At 50.3% G+C, this 25,062-nt stretch overlaps 1 protein-coding gene across 6 annotated transcripts in view; it reads left to right on the top strand.

Moving 5' to 3' along the window:
- Vav2 (vav guanine nucleotide exchange factor 2) overlaps positions 1-25,062 on the top strand; it is a 169,354-nt gene that overhangs the window by 84,762 nt on the left and 59,530 nt on the right. For all 6 annotated transcript variants that reach the window (XM_031369486.1, XM_031369484.1, XM_031369487.1 and 3 more), the window contains exons 3-4: positions 5,879-5,937; positions 24,541-24,609. In XM_031369486.1, the coding sequence (XP_031225346.1) occupies positions 5,879-5,937; positions 24,541-24,609 (128 nt within the window). The remainder of the gene's footprint in view (positions 1-5,878; positions 5,938-24,540; positions 24,610-25,062) is intronic.

Genomic DNA, 25,062 nt, shown 5'->3' with positions numbered 1-25,062 from the left:
ACCCATCTACCCATCCATCTACCCATCCATCTACCCATCCATCTACCCATCCATTCATCCATCCATCCATCCATCCATCTATCCACCCACTTATGCCATGCATCCATCAGTCCATCTATCCATCTATCTACAATTCACTCCTCCATCTATCTCTCTACCCATCATTTGTCTATCCATCTATCCTTCTGTCTACTACCTGCTCATCTATTTACTATCTCACCCATCATTCATGTGTCTGTCTACTACCGACTTATCCACCTACTTACCCATTTATCCATTTGCCCAATTATCTATTCATCCACTTACCCATCCTTTTTCTATTGCCCACTTATTCATACAAACATTCACCCATCTACCCATCTGTCCATATATCTGCCTACCCATCCATCCAGTCTACCCATCTGTCTATCCAGCCACACACCCACTGATCTGTCCATCAATCCACACACCCACCGATCTGTCCATCCATGTGTCCACTCACTTACATTCATATTTGATGTTGACACGTGGAACATAAAGGTAAGGCTTCACATGCCAACTCATTTCAAAATAGTCTAATCTCTTTAGAATATTTCTTGTTTCTTTTTCTTTTTCTTTTTTTTCTTTTTGGCATTTGCCTTTTAATAGCTTTCCCAATTACTCCCATCAGTCCGTGGGGCTCTCTAAAATGATTGAATGCTTCTCTTGGATGTATATTTCTTGTTTCTTAAGAGTGAGCCCCAACCCCCTGGGTTTGCACGATTGAACTCTGGCATGATGGTAGCTATGGCATGGCGAGTTTGAGTGGTCTTGTGTATCTACCTTGGATATGTCTTGGGTTTGAATAATGTGTTTAGGGAGGTTTGTATAGTGCTTACATCTGTATGGTATGGGATGTGGGGTGTGGGTGGATGTTGGCAGTTTACTCAAGGTCAGACAGGTCTTTTCTCCAGTACTAGTGGCTGCTGACATGTAGTTTGGTGTCTGCCGTCTCTTTCACTGAGCATGCATTTAACTTTATTTTTTAATATGTTTGAGTGTTGCCTTCATGTATACCTGTGAACCATGTTTATACAGTGCCTATGGACGCTGGAAGAGTCCTGGGACTGGAGTTACGGACTTTTGTAAGCTGTAAAAGTTAGAACTGCTCTTCCTCCCAGCCCCGTGCTCTCAGAAATAAGTCTCAGACTCAAAATGTATTTACAGTTACCTGGGCCATATAGCTAGGCTCTACTCTGACTAGACTCCACTCTGCCATGTGGCTAGTTACCTAAGCACAGGTACCATGCATCTATATCTCCTCACATATTCCCAGGCGAATCTCCTGCCTAGCTCTATCTAGAATTCTTTCTCCTCCCAGATGCCCCACCTCCTGTTCCTGCCTAAGCCATAGGCTTTTTAACTGTATTTTTTTTATTTAAAATTTTTTATTTATTTACTATATGTTGCTGTCTTCAGACACACCAGAAGAGGGTGTCAGATCTTATTACGGATGGTTGTGAGCCACCATGTGGTTGCTGGGATTTGAACTCAGGACCTTTGGAAGAGCAGTCAGTGCTCTTACCCGCTGAGCCATCTCACCAGCCAGCCCCGCCATAGGCTTTTTAATTGGCAGGTGATGCATCTGTATAATACACAAGATATCTTCTGTACAGTAAGCTGCCATGTAGGTGCTAGGGAAGCAAACCTGGGTCCTCTGGAAGAGCAGCAGTGTTCTTAACTGCTGAGCTGCATCCTCAGCCTTGACTCGTACGCCCCGTCTTGTCAGCTCTGCCTTTGGGAAACTGTTACTTTCACATGCAGTGTGTATTTCCAAGCACGTTCTGCCCCAGTGGTTCCTCCTGCAGAGTCATTTCCTAAGGGGCTTGGAATCCCTGGTTGTGAATGCACTCTACTCGTTTCCCTGGACTCCTCAGGTTATATAATTAAGATGCTTCTAGATTTTCCAGCACTTGGAAACTGCTTCAGGGGACGCTTCTGGGCCTAGATCACATCACAAACAAGGGAGAAACTCAATCATCTTTAGAGAAAAGCCCCAAGTTTTAAAGTCCTTTTGGAACCAGGATCCAGGTCAGGCTCCCCCACTGACTGCCCTGATCCACTCTCTGCATCTCTCCAGCTGTTCAAGCAACTGTACAAAATGTCTCACACTAACTCTTTTTGTGTATGTTGACCTTTGAGGAAGGTACTGGGAGGTGACATCTACCTTTCTAAAATGCCCTCGGGAGTGTGTGTCCTCAGAGATTGGCGGCTGGTGTTCAGGCTCCTCATTGGCATTTGCTATGAGTTCTGTGCAGAGAAAATGCACAGTACTCCAGGGCCAGGGTCCTGCAGTACTCACTGTGGCTAGTGCACTCCATTTATGCTGGATCTGTCCCATCAGACTGAGCTGCTGTGGCAAAGACCCTCTGTGGCAGGACCAGAATGTGCAGACAGAGGGCAGGGACAAGGACAGGGGCAGGGGCCTGCTTCCTATGGCTGGAGTAGGTACAGTTCTGTCATTTCTGGGCAGAAGGATAATTCTGTCCTTGGAGTCAGTTGCCTGCTGCCTGCTTGTCACTTTAGCCTGGGCAGGATTATAAACCTGAAACTGGAAGTCTGGTTGCTGATGCTTAGGTTGCTCAGGGCTCACAGGACAGATGTCGCTGTTGCTTGCTGAGGCCACTCTGCAGGTAGCTCTCCCATTGACCCTGGTCCCCCTTCTTCCCTCAGGCCCTTCCTGGTCATTCTGCCTTGCTGTCCATCTGGAATGTACTGATCTCCTTTGTGTGTTCTTTTGTGATCCCTATCTCTGCACCCAGAGGTAGATAATATGGATATGTACTCTCTGGCCCTTTCTCTGGATTTGACCCAGTTTGTAGTGCAACCAGTGTTGATTATTATCTAGAAAAGGGTGCACATTTCAGCCACATAGAACCTTGACAGTAAATGTAGATTCCTGGACCCCAAACACTGTGGAGCAGGGTGGGGTGGGGTCTGCCTTCTGTCATGTATGTGAGTTGGCAGGCTGCTAGAGTCTGGGCATTTGTGGGTGGGGTGGAGCCAGGATTTACATCCATGACCCAGACCCTGACTGGGTCACCCATCCTCTAGGCTGCTCAGTGTGTACCTTCCTTCAATGCTCACTGTGTGTGTTTGTGTGTGAGACCCTAGTAGATCAAGGATGTCAGCGTGCACATCGTCAGGGAGCTGGCAGTGCGGTTGTTCCTGCAATTCTGATCCCGTACTCCCCCAGCACACACCACTAGCTCAGCTGGGGGTTGACAAAGCAGGGTAAGTGATAGCATGGAGGATGGAGCTGGGTATCTGAAGAGAGAGGGGAGAAGCGGGGTTGCCTCCATTTATTATCAGGGACGCAGCTGGGAGGCGGAAATGAAAGTTGGGAAAATGTCATCATTTGACATTTCCGTGTTCAGAAGTCCCCAGGGGCCCTGGCAGGCAGGCTTTTGATGGTCAGCTTAGAGTGTTAGCCCTGGGGACACCTGGATGTTTAGACTCAGAGTGAGAAGCCACATCCAGAAGCACTGTGGGGGCTGGGGGCACTGAATTGCTTTTCTTCTCCTGTAAGAGCTGGGTCTCCTCTTACCTTCACCAGGCTTCACATGAAGCCTCCAGCCCTGATCTACCCCATAGTTCTCTTGGGGTCCTCTATATGTCTCTGAAGGCCCTGCTTGGGGTCACTAGAGTCAGTCTGCTCCCTGCACAGGCACATGGCATGTTAGGGTGGAGGGAAGGGCATTTCAGCAGAGTTGGTCATGTTTACACCTTTGAAGGGGCTGCCTGCTGTGCCTGCCTGTGTGGCTCTGAGCTGAGTCCTCTACAGACTGCTAAGCTGTAGTCTTGTAGCAAGTTATGTGTGCCCAGGATCAGGGTTAGGCCAGCTGCAGGATTGATACTATCCCCTGGGACTACAGACAGACGTATGGACAAGGAAGACTTGCATCTACCTGTTGGCAGTCATGGTCTCCTCCTGTGGGAATGAGGCCTTGGCTATATATCTGGTATGGCGAACAGGTTGTGGCTTCTGCGCTGTGACAGCTGATGGCTGATGCCATCTTTGGACTCTTTAAGTTTCTGTGCCTATGCTGGCTCATGGGAAAGCATATATCAATTGATTAGGGATTAACAATGTCTGCCTCAGGAGGCATAGAAGGGCATCTACTATAGACTGGCCAAACCCTTCAAGGCTTGCATTTCTAGCATTCTGTTGAGTACCTGTAAGGACATAATATTACCTTAATTTTTATTTCCCTGAGATATTTAGAGCCCTTAAGAGCCAAAAATAACAACAAAAGCCATTTTGGTTGTTATTTGTGAAAGGCCCCTTGTAGAGCATGCTGCTGGGAGCCACGACTGGGCCAGCTGCATATCAAGCCCTTTGAGACTTGTCTGAACAAGCACAGAGGACCCCAGTTATTCCCCACCATAACTTCCCTGAGTCTTAGCCCCTGAAATATAGACACTGACAGGAGACCCAGACACACACTCAGCTGTGGACTGAATCTACCGCCCACTGGGCACAGAAAAAGCCTCTGCTGTGGCATTTTTTCCTTTGAAAATTGCTACTGAGTACAGCACAGCCTAAAGGAACTCCAGGGAGTGCGTTCCTGCAGAGGGGCTTTGGGTAAATGGGTGAGATGGTGAGGCCTGGAATCCTATGGGATAGGGCATGTGACACCCTCTGAGCTCAGTTTCTCAGGACAGCCAGGCTCTGGCTTGCCCTAGTGTCTACAGAGTGAGCAGTGTGGCTTACAAGACAATTTTCCTGTGTTTCTTCCTCCACCCCAGGTGCATGTGTGGACACAGATGTGCACACAAAGCGCACACAAGAGCTTGCAGCTCACACATGCAGGCATATGAGCAAGTATGCACCATATACGCAGCTATGCTTATGTGTACCGATAGGACCTTCTGACATGTGTGGCACTCTGGTTTCAGCTTGTGCATGGTGCCTGCCATCAGGCATGCTTTGTATCCGCGCATCCTGTTGATTAATCATAGTTATATGTCACACTCTATATTCTTGGGCCAGCCATCTCCTTCTTCCCTCCCTTAGTTTCTTCATATTGACCCTTGAACCTCCCTGCCCGCTGCCTGCTTTCTGTGAGTCATTAGGAAGCTTTGTGGAATAATTTTTAGGGCCGGTTGGGTTTGGGGGAGGGGCCCTTCCTGTCTGGTTAGGGCTGGGCCAGGTTTTGGGGTTTGAGGAATGCCCACTGCTGCTAGCCCTGTGTTTCCAAGCTTGTGTTTTGAGGAGTCTGTCAGCCTGGGGAGACATTACAAAGGTCCATGTGGCTCTGTACCTGGGAGTCCTTAGCCTTTGGCATCCTGACCGGGAGGGAACTGGTATCTGTTGAGATGTTTGACTGGGATCTGGGGCTTGTAGCGAGCACTGCCCATGGATGTTTGTGCCTTTGTGGCACCGGAGCTGTGGTGTGACTGGACCTCTCTGGGCCTCCATTTCTCTGTCTCTGAGGGACACGGGGTGCTGTTAGTCATATAAACCTTTCTAGAGTAGCAGCACCTCTGTAGGCAGGACCTCAGTTAAGACAGAACCCACAGAAGCCCTGTTGAAATATTTTTTCCACCTGCTAAAGGAAACAGTTTGTTTGGGGTGGCTCATAAGCAGGCTAGGGGCTGTAGGGGGAAGCACAGCCTCATAAGGGGAAATCCATTCCTCCTGGAGGCACCTTACCACGAGCACAGCAACCCTCAGCAAATGTTAATGTGGCTGAATAATAGATTTCATGCAATAAACACTGTACAGGTGCTGGGCCTGAAAAGCTCTGTCGTTCTTACACGGTGTGCCCAGTTAACAGTTTCTTCTTGCAGAACCCTTGTTGCAGTTTGTGATGATTTCCTGATCGTCTCTTACAGAACCCTCTCTTGTCTCCCCCAGGTCATCTCTGCAGTGTCCCGTCTGTCCCTGCACAGCATCGCACAGAGCAAAGGGATCAGGTGAGTGACACCGACAGGTCACAAAGACGTCCCTGCCCGTGGGTCTGAACCAGGAGCTTTCACACTGCACTCTGGCTGTGTATTGGCAGCAGCCAGGGTGGTGTGGGAGAGGGTTCACGCTGGGGAAATCTTGCAAGCATGTTATGATGGCTGCAAAATTGCTTTCTATTTAGGCAATAAGATCAGCAAATTAATCCAGCACAGATCATTGCCTGCTTGAATGTACCTCCCCAGCTCTGGACCAGGGTCTTGGTTTGAGTACTGGAGGTGGTGTGAGTTCACAGGGCTGGGTGGTGCACTTCCCTGTCCATAGGTCTTAGGGCCCCCATAGATTGCCTCACTCTAATCTGTGTGGGCAGGATAGTCCAGCTGCTAATGCTCCTGCAGCCTGGGATCTCTCTCTGACTCATGAGTGGGATGCAACAGAGAGGGCTGGGTAGCCCAGGTTAGACCCAATCATTGAAGATTTTGATCTCTGATGTACAGTTCAGGAAGATAGGTTTCATCTCACCTGGGGGTTGGGATACATAAGAACTGTTTTTTTCAGCCATCCGTAGGATGTCTGAGGCCAGTGGCAAGGGTGATAGAAAGAGCCTCTCCTGATAGCTGAGCATGTGAGTCACACAGGGGTACTAGTGACATCCTGAGGCTGCTAGCCTCTGAGTGTGGCCTTCGTGTATCTGCTTTGCCTGCAGGGCACCATGCTGGGTCCCTTGGCATAGCTGTTGGCTTACTTAGCGAGAGTCATAGGGCAGGTGCTGTGTCAAGATAGTCATTGCATGAGTTCTGGAGGGACTTGAGTTTTTTGAATCAAAGCCATTTTCTTTTTGTTAGCCAGAAGGCAGGCTGTTTTAAAATATTTTCAAACAAAACATGAACCAGAAAAGGATGTTTGCAACACTTGTAGGGTTATAATGACCAATGGCTAAGAGCTGATGTGATGGTATATACTCCATCTGAGGCTGAAGTGTGTTTAACAGTTAAGGCCAGCCTGGGCTATGTCCAAGCTAGCCTGGGCTACAATGTAAGACCTCTATCAGAGACAACATCAACAACTAAAACAAAATTTAAGCAAAAACCAGAGAGTATGTTCTGTCCCCACAGCACACTGGGCTTGACAGAGCAGCACACCTGTCAAGCTCCTTGCACTGCCAGCTGTGAGTTACCACTGTAGTAGTCCTTTAAAGTAGTCCTAAAGATGTCCAGTGAAAACAGTGCCGTTTTTGGACACAAAGGTTTGGGCCTTTTGTTTTGGAAACTGGTCAGTTGTGAATGACACGCTGGCCCGTCACTGCTGGTCCTCATCACAGCTGAGCATCCCACCTGGTGTGATACACTCTGTGTTGTGCGTTCCCAGACAAAAGTGACATTCTCTCATCAGATTCCTGCCAACATACTTGCCCTGCACAGAATCCTGAGTGTGTCCCCTTCTCTTAAACTGGAGGGAGGCCACCTGCTGTGGTCTGATGTCAGCCACGTGTGATTTGGTGACAATCTGGGGGGATGCCTGGGTGTGATCCGGCTGCCATTCTCTCCTCTTCGAGGCAGAGATGCTTGATGGACAGTGCCGATAGCTTTTGCCTGGAGCTTTGCACTTGACCATGAGACCCTGGTGGTGGCTTACAGAGTAGCTAAGACTCAGCCCCATGCCTGTCCTGGTTAACGTGGGAACATCTTTCTGCTTCCATGATTGACCAGATGCTTCACGGGATACAGAAAAGTTTGCCAGAGTCTGTTACAGTGAGGGAGCAGCAGCAGAAGAAGGCACTTGGGAGCTTGGCCAACCCGTAGAAGGGCGTGGCAGGTGGCACCTCTCAAAGCAGAGTCCTACAAGTGGAGTTTCACCTGTCCACTGGGCCTTTGACAACAGGCCAGCGCATTGTCGATAGGAACCCACTGTGCTGATGGTTATGCAGTGGTAGTCAGTCATGGGGACACCTCAGTCACTTAATTTTGACCTCTCTTCCATACTAATCTGTGACTCGGAGCCCCACCCTAAGCCCAGGCCTTGAAGGCCTGCCAGAGGAGTTGACCAGACTCGGGCTGACAGGTGGGGCTTGCAGGAGCCAAACCTTTTGGAACATAATTTTGTGCCACGAAGTATGCCGAGTGATCTTCTTTCTGAACAGGGCATGAGGAGGTGCTGTGGGAATGATCAAGAAGCATCTGCAAGGTGGCTCAGGGGTAAAAGCACTTGCCACCAAGCCTGAGGACCTAAGTTCAGTCCCAGGACCCACATGTGGAAGGAGAGAGCGGACTCCTGCAAAGTGTCCTCTGACCTCCCAGTGTGTGCACGGCGCACCTGCCCCTCCCTCTCAATACTTTTTTCATGGAGGAGGAGCCTCTTGAATGATGGAGGATGGTGCTTTCACCAACACTAGCCCTCCCATGGCCTAGGTCATCCTAGGATGCATGGTTAACATTGCATCCTCACAGCTAGACCCTAGTCTGCCTTCTAGTGCCTCTTGTCTCTCCTTGGTCTGGGCAATGCTGGATCATTCTAGAGAAAATGGTGTCTGTGCCCTTCCCCTGCATAAGCCCAGGTGGCTAGGACCCTGCTGAACAGGCTGAGTCTGACTGCCCTCTCTTCTTCCACATGGGTTGAGATTGTCTTGAGACCTGGATTTTCTGAGGACCCCTCAGTACTCCCCAAGATGACTGCCCATCCCCTCCTCTGAAATAGCTTCCTGGTGTTAGTAGTTAGCAGGAGGGGTTGTTTAGCCAAATGCTTTCCTGATTCGAATCTCACACACCAATTCCACTGCCCCAGGACTCCCCTGGATTCCTAATGACTGCTAGTATGCTGTTTAAAAAGAATCCTTTCACAACCCTTGCCCTTTGTATAGTAAGCTGATTTTCTGTAAAAAGCTTCAATTGTACTTCTCATAGGCAGTGAGAGACTTAATCTGAGTCTCATCCCGTTTAGTAGGGGAAACAGACACAGGAGTAGAGGAGGAAGAAGGGCAAAGTGTCCCAGGAGTGTGTACTTGGAGGAGGCTTTGTCCTGGCTAGAACCCACTGGAAGCTTAGGGGATGTCCACACAAGGTCAGAGTAGCTAGGAGAAAGGACATGTTTAAGGGTAACACTGTCTGTAGGTCAAGGCCAAGGGTGGATGCGTGGGGAAGGATGCTCCCACACTCTGGGTGGTTGGTTAGGTGAAGATGTGCCCAGTGCTGTGTCTTAACCCCATGGGGTTGCTTTGCTCTGTGGGGTGCAAAGCCCTGGTGCACAGTGATACCCATGAAGGCTGAATGGTGCCCCCAACCCAAGATATACCAGCCTCCTAATCTTTGGGCACATAGGAAAGATCCAGGGAGGCAAGGTTTGGAGGAGAGTCAAGGATTGATGTACAGAGACTGGGATGATGCAGTCTGGCCTGGAATTCAATCAGATCTCGAAGCCAGAAAGGTGAGGAAACCTCCTGACTGGACACAAGAATGCTCCTGGGTGACCTGTTTCCAATTGGGGTCTCCTGAGCCTTAAAGTGGTAAACTTGTGTTCTTTTATGCCCCTCACCCAATTTGGGGTGACTTGTGGTTGCATCCAGGACTCAGAGAAGGCCACCCCTGTGGCAGATCCTCAGGGCTTGTGGGGTGAACTGGCTTCTCCTTTAGAGAGCCAGCTCCCAGTTCTGGAGTGCCATCCCAGACCAACCCCACCACACTGCCACTTCTGTTTAAGTGTTGAGATAAAACTCACACAACATAAAATGACTTTTCTTTTTTCTTCTCAGACTCAGGGTCTTACATAGCATAGCCTGGCCTTGAACTCACTATTCTAGCTGAGGATGACTTCAGCTGATTTCATGCCTCTGCCTTTCCGATGCTGGGATTACAGTGTGAATCTCACTTGAGTAATATGATCATTTAAAGGTGCAGTTTAGCAGCATAGCATATATTCATAACATTATGCAACTATAGACTTGTGCTAGTTCCAAATGATTTTAATTCCCTGGAAGGCAGTTTTTTTGTCCAGGAATCCGGCATCCACAGCTCCTGTGGAGCCTGCTTTCATGGTTGCTCAGGTGGGGGAGGGCAAGGTCAGAGTATCCCCAAACTTTTTTCAAGCCTTATTTTATGTGTGTTGTTGTTTTACTGCGTGTATGAATGTTTTACTGCATGTATGTATGTGTGCCATTTATGTGCCTGAGGAGAGGTTACAGATGATTGTGAATCTCCATGCGAGTGCTGGGTGCCCATCCTGGGTTTTCTTCAAGAATGACACATGCTCTTAACTGCTGAGCCATTTCCCCAGTTCCTCACTCTTAAAAACTCAAAAACAAAAACAAAAACACTGCAAACACAAAATACTTGTATTCATTTTTATGTGTGAGTGTCTGCTGTCTGTGTACCATATTGTGCAGTGCCCATGGAGGCCAGAAGAGGGCGTCACCTCTCCTGGAACTGGAGTTACAGTGAGTACCCAGTTTGGGTGTTAGGAACCAAACCCAGGCCCTTTGCAAGAGTGACAGTGCTTTTAACTGCCGAGCTCTCTCTAGCCTCCTTCCCCTTCCTTAAGCCTCCCATCCAAACAGACCATGGCCTACTGGGTCCTTTGTCATTGGATAGGCTTCTTGGCTGTTTCTGCTTCCCAACTGTTAGAACAGGGCGCCGTCATTGGCACTGTCTGGTGGGTTGGCCAGGCAGAGATCATGGCTGGGGTCAGGCTGTGGTTTGGGTGGGAGAAACAGAATGTTCCTGGTACTGGGGGGCTGTAACAGCAGTTCTTCAGTATGAAGCAGATTCTCAGCATATCAGACAGACACACCCGAATCTAAATCTAAGAACAACAGAACATTTGGAATGAAAGCGAATGCCTGGTGAGTCACTGGCTGCTTTAGAGAACCAGATCTTTCATCTTTGGGGTGGTGGTGAGAGCTCCTGGGCCACAGGGCCTCTGAGATGTAGTCCCCACAGGGAGAGCTAGTTCCCTCAACAGGTCCAGGTCGTAGGTAGAAGGCCCTGTGCATGTCAGCCCGCCTCTTGCTGCTGTTTCCTCCCTGTCTGCCCCAACAAGATTGCCTTTATGCCTCCAGTAGCTGGGAGGTCTCCCATCAGGGTCCACACCCTCACTGGACACCTCAGATGATGAGGAAGTACATCCCAGGTGATGAGAACTGTGTCTTGACCTTGCTTTGGGACATTTGAACCATCTCATTAGAAACAAAAATGAATCATCTCAGCGCACAAAGGAACACACAGACAAAGGGCAAGTGTCTTGGCCAGAAAGTTCTTTTTTCAAAGGTGGTATGCCCAAACACAAACTGGGGTAGCAACACACTGAGGCCAACATAGCTCTGGCCTTTTATCCCTGGCATAGGTTGTGACTGTGTCTTATCCTCTTGGAGGGTGCTTGACCTCACAGTCCGATGCGATCAATTGATGTGATCGGCTAATCTGCTCAGAGTGGGAAGAGAGGGTTCAGGAAGTCCGAATCCTTGCCAGGCTGATGACCTTTGATGTAAAAACAAATGAACAAAAACCCAGGGTAACTGCTTTTGAATAGGACAAACAAGCGAATAACCCAGTTTTAAAAAAAATCTGAAAGCTGCTGGATGCCCCTGGAGTAAGACCTTCAGTCAGAGGGTTTGGGTGAGCTTAGGGGACCTGGCTTTCTATGATCTCCAGAGCACTGTCTGCTAGGTAGGACCGCCGTCCAGACCAGGCTGCCCTCGAATTCAGAAGTCCACCTGTCTCTGCCTCCCGAATGCTGGGATTAAAGGCATGGGCCACCACCGCCTGACTCTATCCCAGGCTTTAACCTGCACCTTTCTCTTGAGCTGGTCCAGCTATTTCCTGGAGTGCCCCCCCCCGAAATGTCCCTGCTTTTGTGTTGGCTGGCATCGATCCAGTGGGTGACACCCCATTTCCCAGCTGGTGCTGCCTGACTAATTCCAGGTAATTGGACTGTCTGAGAGGGGAGATTTGGATGGGAAGTGGCAATTTCCATCAGCTGCTCGTCTTGCCAGCAAGATGGTTTTAATTGTCCCACCTGGTGACATCAAGCATCCTGACCACCTGGCCCCGGTGAACCTGCTGTCAGCGTTGAGCTGGATTGTGTGGGCAGCTTAATTTAACGGGAGCCTGTCTTCTTTGCAGGACCTTAGTGGAGGCAGCACAGTGGATTTCCCAGGAGTAATTAGGATGATGATCCCCTTATCAGGGAGGGAGACAGAAGAGCTATCTCTAATTGCTATGTGTCTAGTTTGGGGTCCAGCACACATGGAACCCCACTCTGATTGAGTCAGCAACCTGCTCTATCATTGATCAGTAACAGCTTAGTGGGAAACAACAGGCGGGAGCCACAGGCCTGCCTGGCCAGCTTGCTTTTCTTTCTGAGGTCTTTCCTGTATTGTCCGGGCCTTTGCTCTGGTCTGCAAGGTCACATGCAACAAACTGTGGGTAGCAGAGGGGTTGGGGTAGGCTGAGATCTAGCACACATGTGTACATGCTCATGCACAAGTACACATGTGTCTCACTGCTGTGGACTCTCAGGTAGGCCAGGATCTGCTCATCCAGGCATCTCTGTGAGTCCAACTATATGTATGGAAGGGCAGCAGACTTCTGGAATGTTCCATAGAGAAGGGGAAATAGTGTTTCTCATGGTAAAAGCAGCATATGGGGAAAGGTACTTGGTGGTCCTGATTGGGCAATGCTTGAGTTGGGGCAGAAGAGAAAGGATGAGCCCAAGGCATCAAGTTTGCATGCTTTGCCTTCTTTTGGTTTTAGTATCCTGGAGTGGTTGTGGCCACCCGGGCTGGTCACAGCTTTCCCTGGTGTGGAGGTGCCTCAGTACGGTGAAGGGCACAGAGAATATGGTTTGAGAACATGTCTACTTGGATGGCTCTCGCCTTGATCTGGATGTCCCCAGACTTAAAGAGCTGCTGTAGTTAGGCAGGACTCAGAATAAGGGAAGGGATAATTTAGGGTGGTGTCAGCAGAGGCTGGCAGGGCAGGCTGTCTTCTCTCGTGAGGGAGGACTTTTCTGTCTAGCAGAGCTTGCCACACCTGGCCATGAGGCAAGGCCGTGGATTTAGTTTCTCTACTGTGGGTGGGAACAGCCTTGCACCAGCCTCTCCTGCTCTGGCCACGGGTCCTAGTGACCCATACTCAGGAAGGAGTAGGCCGAAGAGTAGATGGAAGACCTTGCGTGAGGAGCCACAGAGCAGTGTTGTCTGCTGCCCCGAAGTGATGGCCCGTTTCACTGGAGAGGAGAGAGCCCCATCCACACCCCACGAAGGAGCCATTTTCATTATCCAGGACCCATGCCACCCTCACCTGGACGTCTGAGTGGCTGATGGTTAGAGTTATGCCCCTACTAGCAGAAGCCTTGGCAGCCATCTTTAAATGGGGTGGGATTTCATAAGAAGTAGGCTGTCCCCCTGATTGGTCACTGACAGAGAAGCTGTGGCTCGTACTGGTGCCTCCTTGCTGAACAGGGTGTCTTGTCCCTGTTCTGCATCTCACTGGAGGTTGGTCAAGGCTGGTATTTGTAGGCCTGACTGCGCTGCCCCCTCTGGTGTCATCCCTCTCTGACAGTCACCGTAGTGATAGCTGGCTGGGCAGAACTGCCCTGAGGAAGCTGGCCAGGGCCGCTCGCTGGCTTTTCCCTGGGATTCTGTGCACTTCTTAGTCCGTTCTCTAGGTTGTTGCCAACCATCTTAACTGAGCCCGGGGACAGAAAGTGATTGATTAGTGATGTCTGCCATGCTCTGAGAGGACAGGCCTTACTTTATCTAGATCACATCAGAACCCCAAGGGACAGGTCCTTTGGCCTAGGCAGCTTGCCAAGGCCAAGGTCACTGGGCTGATCCTTCATTTCCCAGCAGCAAGTTGGCAGGATGTTGGGGGATGGAGGAGAGCCTCCAGCTGCTGTGTCACTCCATTCCCCTTAGCAGCTCAGAGAGGAGAGGGGTCTTGCCTGAGGTCACATGGGGACTTGGTGGCACAGAACTCCTTACAGTACCCCACCCCCAGCTCCCCTAAGCAGGTCCTGTCCATATGGCCAGCTTTGTTATGATTGTGAAGGAAGCCAGCGGTACAGACAGTTGTGGGGACTGTGGCAGATTCAAGACCTGTGGATTCATTCTTGTTCCCTCTGACTCTGGCAGGCACTGACAAGAAGTGGGCAAAGCTGTTCCACTCATGTGGAGTGCCTGAGACTCTGTGTCTTGGCTCATGTGATTCATGGGGCTTTCTAGAAACCAGAGCATGAGAAAGGAACAGGCCCCACCAGGACAAGGGTCATTGCAGGAAGGCTATGGAGAGGTAGAAGGGAACATGCTCTTTTTCAAAAGCTACTGTATGCTTCATGATCAGAGCTAACCTGTGGGGCACCCATGAAGCTCGGGGCAGTTTGAGGCTGTGAGAGGTACCATTGGGGCTTGTTTTCAGAATCTAGCTGAAGCCAAGAGTCTGGGCCCTAAGGTCAGGGACCTTAGGTGGACCCAGTCCTCGATTTTTCTTTCTTCCTGTGGGTGGAACTCATCATCTCTGGTTCCTGAACTGTCACTTAGCAGAATTGTCATGTCTACTGAGCGCCTAACATTGCTCAACTCAGAGCAGGCTTCCCAGGCCTGGGCCAGGAGGCCTTGAGGGGATCCTTCTGGCCCTCAGCAGAACTTTGATGGTTCAAGCTTTGTCCTGGGTAGGGACCATGCCACAGTGGTGGTTGGCTGCTGGAGCCTGAGCTTGGAGGCTGGAAAAGTGCAGTTGGCCAAGCTCTGGGGACCCCTAAGGCCTGTATAGGAGGGCCTGGTCCCTGGAAGATTTGTCCTAAGTGTTCATTCAGGTTAGCTGCCCTTGGGGTTTTGGGAAGTGTGTAGCATGAAGTTCTGTGCTGGTTAGTTTTAACTGTGAACTTGGTACAGACTACTGTTGCCTGGGGAAGAATGAGTCTATTGAGGTGCCATCTACATCAGTTTAGTTTGTGAAGATGTCTGTGGGGAATCATCTTGATTGTTAATTGATGTAGGAAGATGCAGCCCACTGTGGGCGGAGCCATTCCCTGGGCCCTAAACCATTTAAGAGTGAAGAAAGCTAGCTGAGCATAAACAGCAGACCAGCAGCTGCCTTGTTTCCCTCTGCTCTTGACTATGGATATGATGGTGCTCGTGTGCCTGCCACGACTTCCCATTATTAGCCTGGTCAACTCTTTCTTCCCCTAACTTGCTTTAACTGGCACGGGGGTGGGGTGGAGGGAATGCCCTGTGTATCTATCCACTGGCCTCTTCCTATCAAACCTCTGCCTGCTGGAGGCTCTGAATCCAGTGTAGTAGATGCTGAGAAGCAACATTCCTTGGTTATCAGCAGAGGCTCCTCCCCATGCTTCCCCAGACAGGGCGGGGCACAGCCGAGCACTGACTGTTTCTGTGGGGCTCTAGATGCAGGCCACGAGGGCCCCATGGGAGTTGGGGGTCAGTCGGAATCTGGCCCCAGGAGGCTCTGAGTCAGCTGCACCCTACTTCCCCTATCCCACCCCTGCTGGGCCTTGGCAGAGACCAGAGATCACTGTGAGGGCTGTGGTAGTGGCCTTGCCTTATTGTCCCCACTCCCCAAGTCTTATTAAAGGTGGCAGAGACCCTTGTATGCCCAGCTGGCTTCCATTGATGAGTGAATGGTCCTAGCCCAACCCTGTGGTAACTGAGCTTCTTCATCACCAGACTCTGTCCCCACTTGGCAGAGTCCTTATGTTCCCTCTGCCCAGGCTGTCACTGGGGTTATTCTGCTTAGAACAGGATCCAGGTGCCTTTGCTCACCATTGCCTCCCTTGCTGTTTGTGTGGAGGTGCATGGTTTGCCCCCATTTATCAGATGAGGTCACTGAGGCTGGAAACTTGGACCCCAACTCCTGTAAGTCTGATTCCAACCTGGACCTCTGAACTCAAAATGAGAGCACGCCTTCTGCTTTAGCCACTCAGGCTTTCCCAGACCAAAGCTGTTCTCTTCCCAGCTCTCTGCTGGTGGAGTGGCACTGGCTTGCTCCTTTGACAGGAGAACTGGCAGGGGTGTGGCGTGGAGCAAGGCACACTCCTCACCCCACTGTCTGGACTGGGCAGGGTGGCGGCTGAGGAGACGGATCACGACTGTCTGTAGGCTTGTTTTGACAGTTGGTGCTGTTTAGCAGGAGAGCTGTTTTTAATAAGACAGACACCAGGGTTTCAAGGCCTTCCCGCCAATTAGGCTATGGCTACCCAGGTGCCTGTTTGAATAATTAAGCAGTTGTCATCCCTAGGCTTTTGGTGTGCCTTTCAACTCTGCTTGGCTGCCTTCTCCCTGGCAAGTGGTGCCAAGGGGGCCTATGGCTCAGTCGTGCCTCTGCGTGCCGTCTCTGGTCTTTGTCACCCATGCTGGCCTCTATGCTCGCCTAGCTCAGTCCCTCATGTCTGGGAAGGGCAAAGCTGCCCCTGAGGGTAGTTGGTGCCAGTTCCTTCTTCCTTTCTGTGATCTGAGGAAGTCCAATGTGGAGGCCTGGCTAAGGCCCACAAGTCATGTTGTCTACATGTGGAAACTAGGTGACCAGCCTGTAGCCATTCCAGTACTGAAAGTGTCACCTTGCAGGGTCCCGCACTGGGTGGACTGTTGCCTCTTCTTATAGGATAAATATATCTACGCACATGTGATTGCTCTGGCTGTCTCACTTGCAGGACTCAGGGCCCAGTCTTACCTGTTCTCACCTTATTGCACAGCCAGGCCATGAAGGATCAGGCCACCCATGGGTGAGGTCACACACAGGGATTTGGTGAGATGCATACAGATCTCAAGGTCTGTACATGCTCTCCCTGAACTAGAAAAAGAAAGCGATAGGCTGTTGTCTCGAGCCAGGTCACATCCACCTGAAATGTCTTTAGAGCCCGCAGAACACATTTTGGGTCCCACGCTTGTGAGATGGTCTGATGAACCAAGTTGTACCAAAGCCAGATGCTGATCTGAGGCTCTATTGCCTTCTGGGGCCATATTTGTTTCAAGGCTATACTTTTCTTCAAGTCTGTCATGGGAAGGAACAGCAGGGTACAGGAGCACCTGGAGGTCAAGGCCTCTGTGGACTTGTGAGGGGACCTGGGCGGTCCTGCAGGCTGCTTAAGGAGGAGGCTCTTAGTAACCGGACCTGGTGCTTACAGGGGATCTAGGGGTGCAAGGCCTGAGGCCTGAGACCCAGCAGAGTGGGCTTGTAGGGAAGGGATCTACACTACCACATAAAGGATGCGCAGAGGGGGGTGATGTGATACTTGGATGAGAGCCTTTCCTGGTTTATTTCAGTGTAAACAATTGTGCTGCCTACCTTTTGCAGTGTGGCTCAGAATGAGCAGAGCCAGGAAACTAAGATCTCTTCTTACTTTCAGGGGCCTAGCTCTTGGCTCCTTCCTTCAGGTCTCACCACCCTGCTGGAATGAGACAGGTGGAGGCAGTGGGCTGTGGCTTCTTCCTAGGGCCGTCTTGGGTGAGTGAGTGGTGGTGGAGTCAAAGGCAGCGGCGTGGCTCTGGGCCAAGGCTGTTTGCAGATACCAGTTTTGAAAGCTGCACACTGGCCTACCTTCTAGAGGTGAGAGAGGTTGCCTTATTCTGGGGTGGAGGAATTTTTGGGTAGAGAAGGTCCTATCCATTAGAATCAACCACAGTTATCCCCAGGTTGTGGAAGGAGGGCAGCTGACTCTGGGGTCCTTTCTCTAGTTACTTTAACAACCAAGCTGCAGATAGATTGTATATCTGTCCTTGGTGGAGATCACTGCTCAGAGATGGGCACAGAAGTCCTAGGGCCCAAATCACAAAGCCCCAGCTGCTCCTGGGTCTGTGACAACTGGACAGTGGCCAGCTTGAATAAATGTCCCCTGCATACCTTGGAAGGAGAGTGGGTTGGGAGAAGGAGGGAGGGGAGGTTGGAATCGGAAAGCCGGTTTGGCTTCATTTTGAGTTTGGGCTTGAGTACCCCTTTAATTGTCTGTTACCGTGTCTCAGTCCTTTGGCCAGAGACACCTTTGTGCTGTCAGATGTCCCCTGGGGTGGCTGGATCCTTAGGTACAGGGTCTGGGGGGTGAGAGCTGGTGCCGAGGAGGGCTGAGCAGGAATTAGATGCTGCTCTGGAAGTCAGGCTGCCGCTGGGCCTCAGATGTCTGCTGTGGTTTTCTTCCTGTGGGGGTATCCGCCTAATCCCCATGCCGGTGCAGGGGAAATTTGGCTTCCCAGAAGTGGGCATGAGGAAGTGAGTGTTCAGGAATGTTCTGATACGGAAGGAGGACCTCACCCACGCTGGGGCTCGCTCGCTCTCTGCCTGTCTAGGTCAGGATGTGTTTCGTGTAGCACACTTGAGTGGCTCCTTTTTTTGTTTTAGATTTATTCATTTTTTTTTTTATTAATGTGGATGTATGCTGTCCACATGTGTGCCTGGTGTCCAGAAGGAGGTGTGTGTGTCTGACCCCTTGAAACTAGAATTACACATGTCTAGCCATCTCTGAATCTAGTCACTTTCCTTCCCACTCTCCCTAGATAGCCTGTTCTGTCCTGTTCCATATACCTATCACCTGTTCACTTACCTATCCACCCACCTTCCACCCATACATCTGTGCCATTGTGGTACTACCCATTTTGCTCTCAGATATGGACCTGGGTAGAGAGGAAGTGAGTGGCCAGGTCTTCACACACAAGGTACGCTTTTCCCTGAGTGGAGGGATGATGGGGTGTAAGTGTGTGTAGGGCGAGTGGACTGCAGGCAAAGGCAGAAGTGGAGCCAGCGTGAGGACTGCAGCAGAGGGGACCAGCGGGTGTTGCTGACACAGCTTCCCACACAGGCTGCTTCTAAACCTTATGCAGCCCTGGTGGCTTCCTCACTTGCTTGTCCCACCCAGGCAAGTCACCTGGCTTTGTTTGGCCATGGCAGAAAATAATTGGCTTTGTAGTTCTGTTCTCCAGGGCTTTGTGGCCCCAGCTAGTGATGCTCCAATAAAAGTAGTAAATGTTTATGGGCAGCGGTATAATTCTCCTGCCTCAACAGGCCTGTTTTAGCTCTGTTGGGTAGGGCAGGTGCCGGAAATGAGAAGAGGAGGAGAAACAGGCACTGAAAGAGACTCCCAAAAAAATTGCAGGAAGGAATTTAGGGCAGCCATGTCTACAAGATTTAAAAAAAATTCAGGGATTGAAACATTGGATGTTGATGCCTAGCACCAACTCTGTGCTTCCTGCTCCTCTTTCTCCTTCCTCTTCCTTCCTAATTTGTAAATGTGGATATCAGATGACAGTGTTGGGGGGCTGGTCCTTGCCCTCTGCGTGTTTGGGGCTGGGTCTCTCGTTCATCCTTGCATACACAGGCTAGCTGGGCTGCAAGCTTCTAGTGGATTACAGATGTGCACCACTACCCTCACCACACGTGAAACACACATAAGTGAAGAGCCAGTTATTTCTCTGCTGGCTTGGCAGTGTAGACTTCAGGGACAGGAGTGCTTGTTCTAGACACTCCCCAGGGTTAGTGCAAACCTTTCCCCACATACAACCTGTGTTAAGAGTTTGCCTGAGGCAGTGTCCTGTAGTACTTTCTGTTGTAGAAATTATTTAATCTGAATCCTGGGGTTTCTACTCCCCTTGGGCCCTTTAGTTCCCGGATAAAATATACAGATAGCCTTTATATTTACAATAAGCCTTAAACAGCATAAGAGCTGGGCGAATGCCTACTCTGTTATTAGAATCTACTTTCCTATTAATAACCTTGAATTATTACTTTCTATTTACTGTGTTTTATCTGGGCTGCTCTTAATGCCAATTGGCCAGCCCTCAGGGTCATGTGACTTCACCTAACCCATGGTGGCTTCTCCTTCTTCTCCTGCACCTTCTTCTCTCCCCAACCCCAAGCCCAGGAAACCTAAACCCCACTTGTGTCTCTCCTGCCCACTTGGTGAACTGGGCATAATGTTGGCTGTTAGCATATTTATTTACCAATCAAAAATAATTTGGGCACAGGGTCACAGGTCTCCTTGGGGACTCTCTCATCTTTGGGGTAACCAGTCTTGAGGGCCCAGTATTAGCATCAGAATAGGAGCAGCTTCAGGCCAACATTCAACAACTGTGCACTGCTGCTCTGCCTTCAGCGCCAGAAGTTGTATCCCAGCACTTCCCACATGCAATTTTGTACACATCACACTCTGCAGGTCTTAAAGGGGCTTTAAAATTTTCATTTATATTCTATATGAGGGAAACTTTTATCTTATCATAAATAAGAGTTTGTAGTACTTGTCGGACTTTGGTCACTGTGATCAAGTACCCTAGAGAAACAACCGTGGGGAGGAAGGGTTGACTCATGGTTTTCTAAGTTTCAGCCCATGGTGGTGGAGAGGGCATGGTGGAGCAGAGGAGAGACTGAGAGGCAGAGACAGAGGCACGGGGAGAGAGACACATACAGAAAGACACAGCGAGAATGTGCCTGTGCTGCAGGCTCCCTTCTCTTTCTCCCACTATTACTCCATCTATCCCCAGACTGCAAGCAGCGCCACCCACATTCAGACACACCCCATGTCTGCTTCCCTCTCTCCTGGGTGACTCTAATAAATTTGATCAAGTTAACACCCAGAATTAACTGTGTTGATGTTTTCTTTCATATTACAGAAGGAACATCATCCTTACTGGAAAGAGTATACTGACACGTTATATGCTATTCTCTGAGCATGTACTCTTAGGATACATTCTGTATCGGTTAAAGAGAAATATTTTACCAGGCACAGTGCTGCACACCTTTAGTCCCAGCACTTGGGAAGCAGAGGCAGGCAGAGCCCCTGTGCCCCCAAAGTAAATATAAAAAGGTTAAAAATAAAAAGGTTTAAAATGTAGACAGAGCAGCTTGCACAACAGTTAATCTGAGTGCCAGTGACTGCCATGATGGGTGGTGGGGGTGGGGGGAGCTGTGGTGGAGGCTGGTGTAGAGGTGGCCCCCTTCACTGCTGAATCATCTAACACTGAAAATGTCAGCTGTCCCCCAGGCAAGGAGGGGATCCCAGCTACCGAGGGTATCCAAGGCCAGTCCCCAGCTGGGGACTGTTTGTAGCTGATTCCTGCTGGAACATGCACCTGCGGCTGCGAGGAGACTTAATTAAAGGGGCATCATTGTCTCCTCTGGAGATGAGTGGATTTGGCCTATGGCTTTTGAAGGCCCTGGCTGCCAGTCTCTTGCCTTTGATCTGCTTCTGGCTTGGCCTCTCTCCCCATGGCCTTTTGGATTCTCCAGGGGAGTGGCCTATGCTTGACTCTGTAGGGCAGTCTGGGCCCTCCTCCCAGGGTCTCCCTGCTGTCTGTTGAGGACCAAGCAGCAGGTGGAGAGTGGCATCTTTGTTTCTGCTACCTCTAGCAGAAAGGAAAAATAAACATGTGGGCTGGCCTAATGTTAAATTGATGTAAAGCTGATTAATGAGAGAAACTATTTTATAATTTTTCCCCTTTGAACAAAATCATTTTCGTTTTGAACACATGCACAGGCATCTCAATAAGGGGCTGATGGTCAAAGCTTGTATAATCATCCTGAGCTTTAAGAAGTAAATGGGGCCGGGCGGTGGTGGTGCACGCCTTTAATCCCAGCACTTGGGAGGCAAAGGCAGGTGGATTTCTGAGTTTGAGGCCAGCCTAGTAGTCTACAGAGTGAGTTCCAGGACAGCCAGGGCTACACAGAGAATCCCTGTCTCGAAAAACCAAAAAAAAAAAAAAGTAAATGGGGTAGGTAGGTGGGTCTGGGAAGGGGAGGGAGGAGTGTCTGGAGACTAAAGCTACTGTTACTACCCTGATGGAGTCCTCGGTGGCTAGAGTTGCCTCAGAGTGGCTCTCTCTTCAAACCAGCCTCTTTCTTCATCCATCCACATTCTCTTTCCAAACATGAGTTCCCTTACAAAATGAAGCCTGTTGTTCCCATTGTTGTAATGGGAAATGTGGACAAATGCCTGCTCATCCCAGATATGTGCCATGGACAAACGGAAGAAACTCCCAGAGATTATTAGAGCTTCTTACAGGAGTACCATACTGGTGTCTCAGGGCACTTGTACCATTGAAAAGCCACTCAGCAGGAGTGACAACTCGCTCACAAAAGCTGCATCCTGGAGACCATGTCCAGTTTGCAGACAGCTCAGCCAGTCTGAGAGTAGTCTTTCCCCAGCAATTGCTACTACTTAAAATTCATTAAGGTTGTTAATCATAATCATTATTGTTGCTATTACTGTTATTGCTGTTGTTGTTATGTGTATCTATCAAGGGACAACTTGCAGGAGGTGGCTCTCTTGTTACCATTTGGGCCCTGGGGATTGAAATCAGATCATCAGGAGTGGTGGCAAATGCATTTACCCGCTGAGCCCTCTCTCCAGCCTGTTACTGCTTATGAGATGTAAATCTCACCTTTCAGAAGCTTCCATCAGTGACTTTTGTTTTGTTTTGCTTACTTCCTGGACCTTGTGTGCTTCCTTAGCTTACTTAGTCTAGGAGCCGGCTTTCTCTAGGAAGGACTGTTTGCATTCAGAGGAAATAGTTCCCCACAGTCTGTTACCTCAGCTAGTTGGGAGAGGTAAAGGACATTTTGTATAGAATTCTGTCCTCACCCTCTCCTCTGGAGTTCATCTCTGTGACTGGCATGTGTCCTGTACCATAGGCCCTGTATGGGACATGGAGTGGGCACTCGCGTGGCCCAAAGTCTCTAAAGCTCTACAGGCATACACCATGTGGCCATACTTTCTCAGTCTTACCTAGCAAAAAAGAGGCACTCCCCAGGAGGTCACTCTAGTCTTTCTCACCCTGAGATAGGTCTTGGGGACACAGAGTTAGCAGAGGTGCCAGGCATAACCCAATCATAGACTAGTGAGAGTTTCGTGGCGGGGGGGGTGGGAGGAGGAATAAAACATATCAAGTTGAGATAAGTAAAAGATTCCCAGCCAGCTGTGTCTCTTGGGTATGTAAAAAGCTTTCAGAAGCCTAGCTGCAGGAGATGGGATGGGATGAGAAAGGGGGTAACACAGGATGAGCCCCTTTACTTGAATTCCATACCTCACACTCTGAGCTGCACCCCAGTCCCCAGCTTTGCCTTGCCAACACTGTTTCCCCAGTGCTCTGTCCCCAGCAATTCCACACTGGTATTGGTCTACTTAGCTTACTGAAGGGATGTGGAGATGCTGGGACAGCCCTCATGGGCCTGGGGGGATCAGGTGGGTGACAGCTCCTCCTCTTCTGGTGCCTGAAGCTACAGGGGCTGCAGACACAGAAACAAGTAGACATGGTCAGGTGGAGGACTGAGGGAGGGTGGCAGGGATGTTGATGTAAGGTGTGTTCCAGGATGGAGTAGCTCTTCTCTCTGGCTTGAGCTGGTCTGGAAGAGCAGGTGCTGGTGCCTAGATTGGGACAGGCTTTATCTCTGGGAGGTGGGAGCCACTGCAAGCTGAAGCCCAGAAGAGATGGGACCAGACTGTGTCTTGACCACAAATTCTAGCTGCTTGGTGGAGTGTAAACTCTGTGTGTGTGTGTGTGTGTGTGTGTGTGTGTGTGTGTGTGTGTGTGTGTGTGTGTCTGTCTGTCTGTCTGTCTGTCTGTCTGTCTGTCTGTCTGTTTGTCTGAGAGGACTATAAAAGTGCTGGTTACCTGGGAGAAAGACTGAGAGGAGGGATCAGAGAGTCACCTAGCCACACCAGGACTTTGGTTTGGGGAAGAAAAAGGTCAGTATGAGTTCAGAAAAAAGGAGAGCACATGAGCTCACATTTCAGACAGAAACTAGAGTGAGTGTGCCAGCTGAACTAGCCACCAGACTGTGTGGAGGAGGAGGAAGAGGAAGAGGAGGAGGCTGGGAGCATCTACTGCATCTGACTTTCTTGGAGCCTGTTGTCACTTTCCGAGTGCAGTTTTGCTTGGTGGAGGACACCAAAGAGGAGCTGGTGTGGTGGAGGTGGCTGCAAGTGGCTGGGGCCACACACTGACAGGGTGAAGGCCACCTTAGAGGCTGATGAATATGGAAGCTGTGACCGTGAGGCCAAGAGGTGGGACTTAAGCACACGCATAGGGATCATAGCTGTCCAGGGGTGCCCTTTGGGGGCCACATCTCCACACAGCTCCTGCTTCCAAGGTGCTAGGGACACCCTAGGACAGCCACACCCTTGTGGATGGGCAGCCATGATGGGTTGGAGCTCTTTAGGACTTTCCCTATCCTTACTGGGTCCCAGTGGGTGACAGCTGTTGTCCTTATAGGCTCTGAAGAGCAGCCATCTAGTCTAACCTGGGGTGCTGGCCACTTGTCTACTCTGTAGCTCAAGGTATCCTGGGAGGCCCACGTACATTTTCTATAGCCCTTCAGAGTATGACTGCTGTGTAGATGATGGCAGCGTGGTGACAGGGGGCTAGGGGGGTAGGGGTGGAGGGGACAGGGAATAAAAGCCCTTGGACCAAACTCTTCATATGCTTATTGGGTATTGAGGCTTGGAGACCTAGGTAAGGGCTAACTTACCCATGGCCCAGGGGCTGCTCCTCTGAGCCCACCAACCTAGAGGGCGAATAAGCCCAGCTGCTTCTGCACAGCCAAGTGGGGCCTACAGTAGATTTCAGGCAGCTCCCCACAGTGGCCGGGATGTAGAGATCTGCCCTCTTCATTTTTGCCCTTTCTCTATAGGCCTTTTCCGTCAGAGGAGACAGTTGAAAACGATGATGACGTCTACCGGAGCCTGGAAGAGCTGGCTGAGTAAGTAGAGGAAGGTTGATGGGGTGGGCAGGGGAGGAGCCCTCGGCTCAGCAGTGGGGAAAGCTTCTTTTAAGGCAGAGGCAACCTTAACTGTCCTTTCTGTGCTGTCCCTGCCAGCAGCTGGGGCTTCTGCATGGCTGAGTTACAGGCATCCTGCCTGCTAGGCACCCTCTGCCTTCTAGAGGGCTGCCCAGCTTCCTTGGTGTCTGTTGGTCATGGTTGGTGGCCTTTCTCTTGGAATGGTTCCTCTGTGGAGTTGTGGGAGTGGCAGTGGGCAGGCAGCCCAGGCGAGGTGTCCTTGTGTTCCTCTTCCCTGGCCTTTGGGTGCCGCAGTGGGTAGGTTTTAAGCAGTGGGGCTTGTGGCTCCGATGGCCTTACAGCTTCCTGCTTAGTCTCTGGCAGGAGAGAGAACTCATTCTTTAGCTCTTAATGGCCCCATGTAGCTTAATTCCT

This window comes from Mastomys coucha, unplaced genomic scaffold, assembly GCF_008632895.1.
Source record: "Mastomys coucha isolate ucsf_1 unplaced genomic scaffold, UCSF_Mcou_1 pScaffold15, whole genome shotgun sequence".
Classification (NCBI taxonomy): Eukaryota; Metazoa; Chordata; class Mammalia; order Rodentia; family Muridae; genus Mastomys; species Mastomys coucha.
This window is presented reverse-complemented; position numbering and strand designations above follow the sequence as displayed.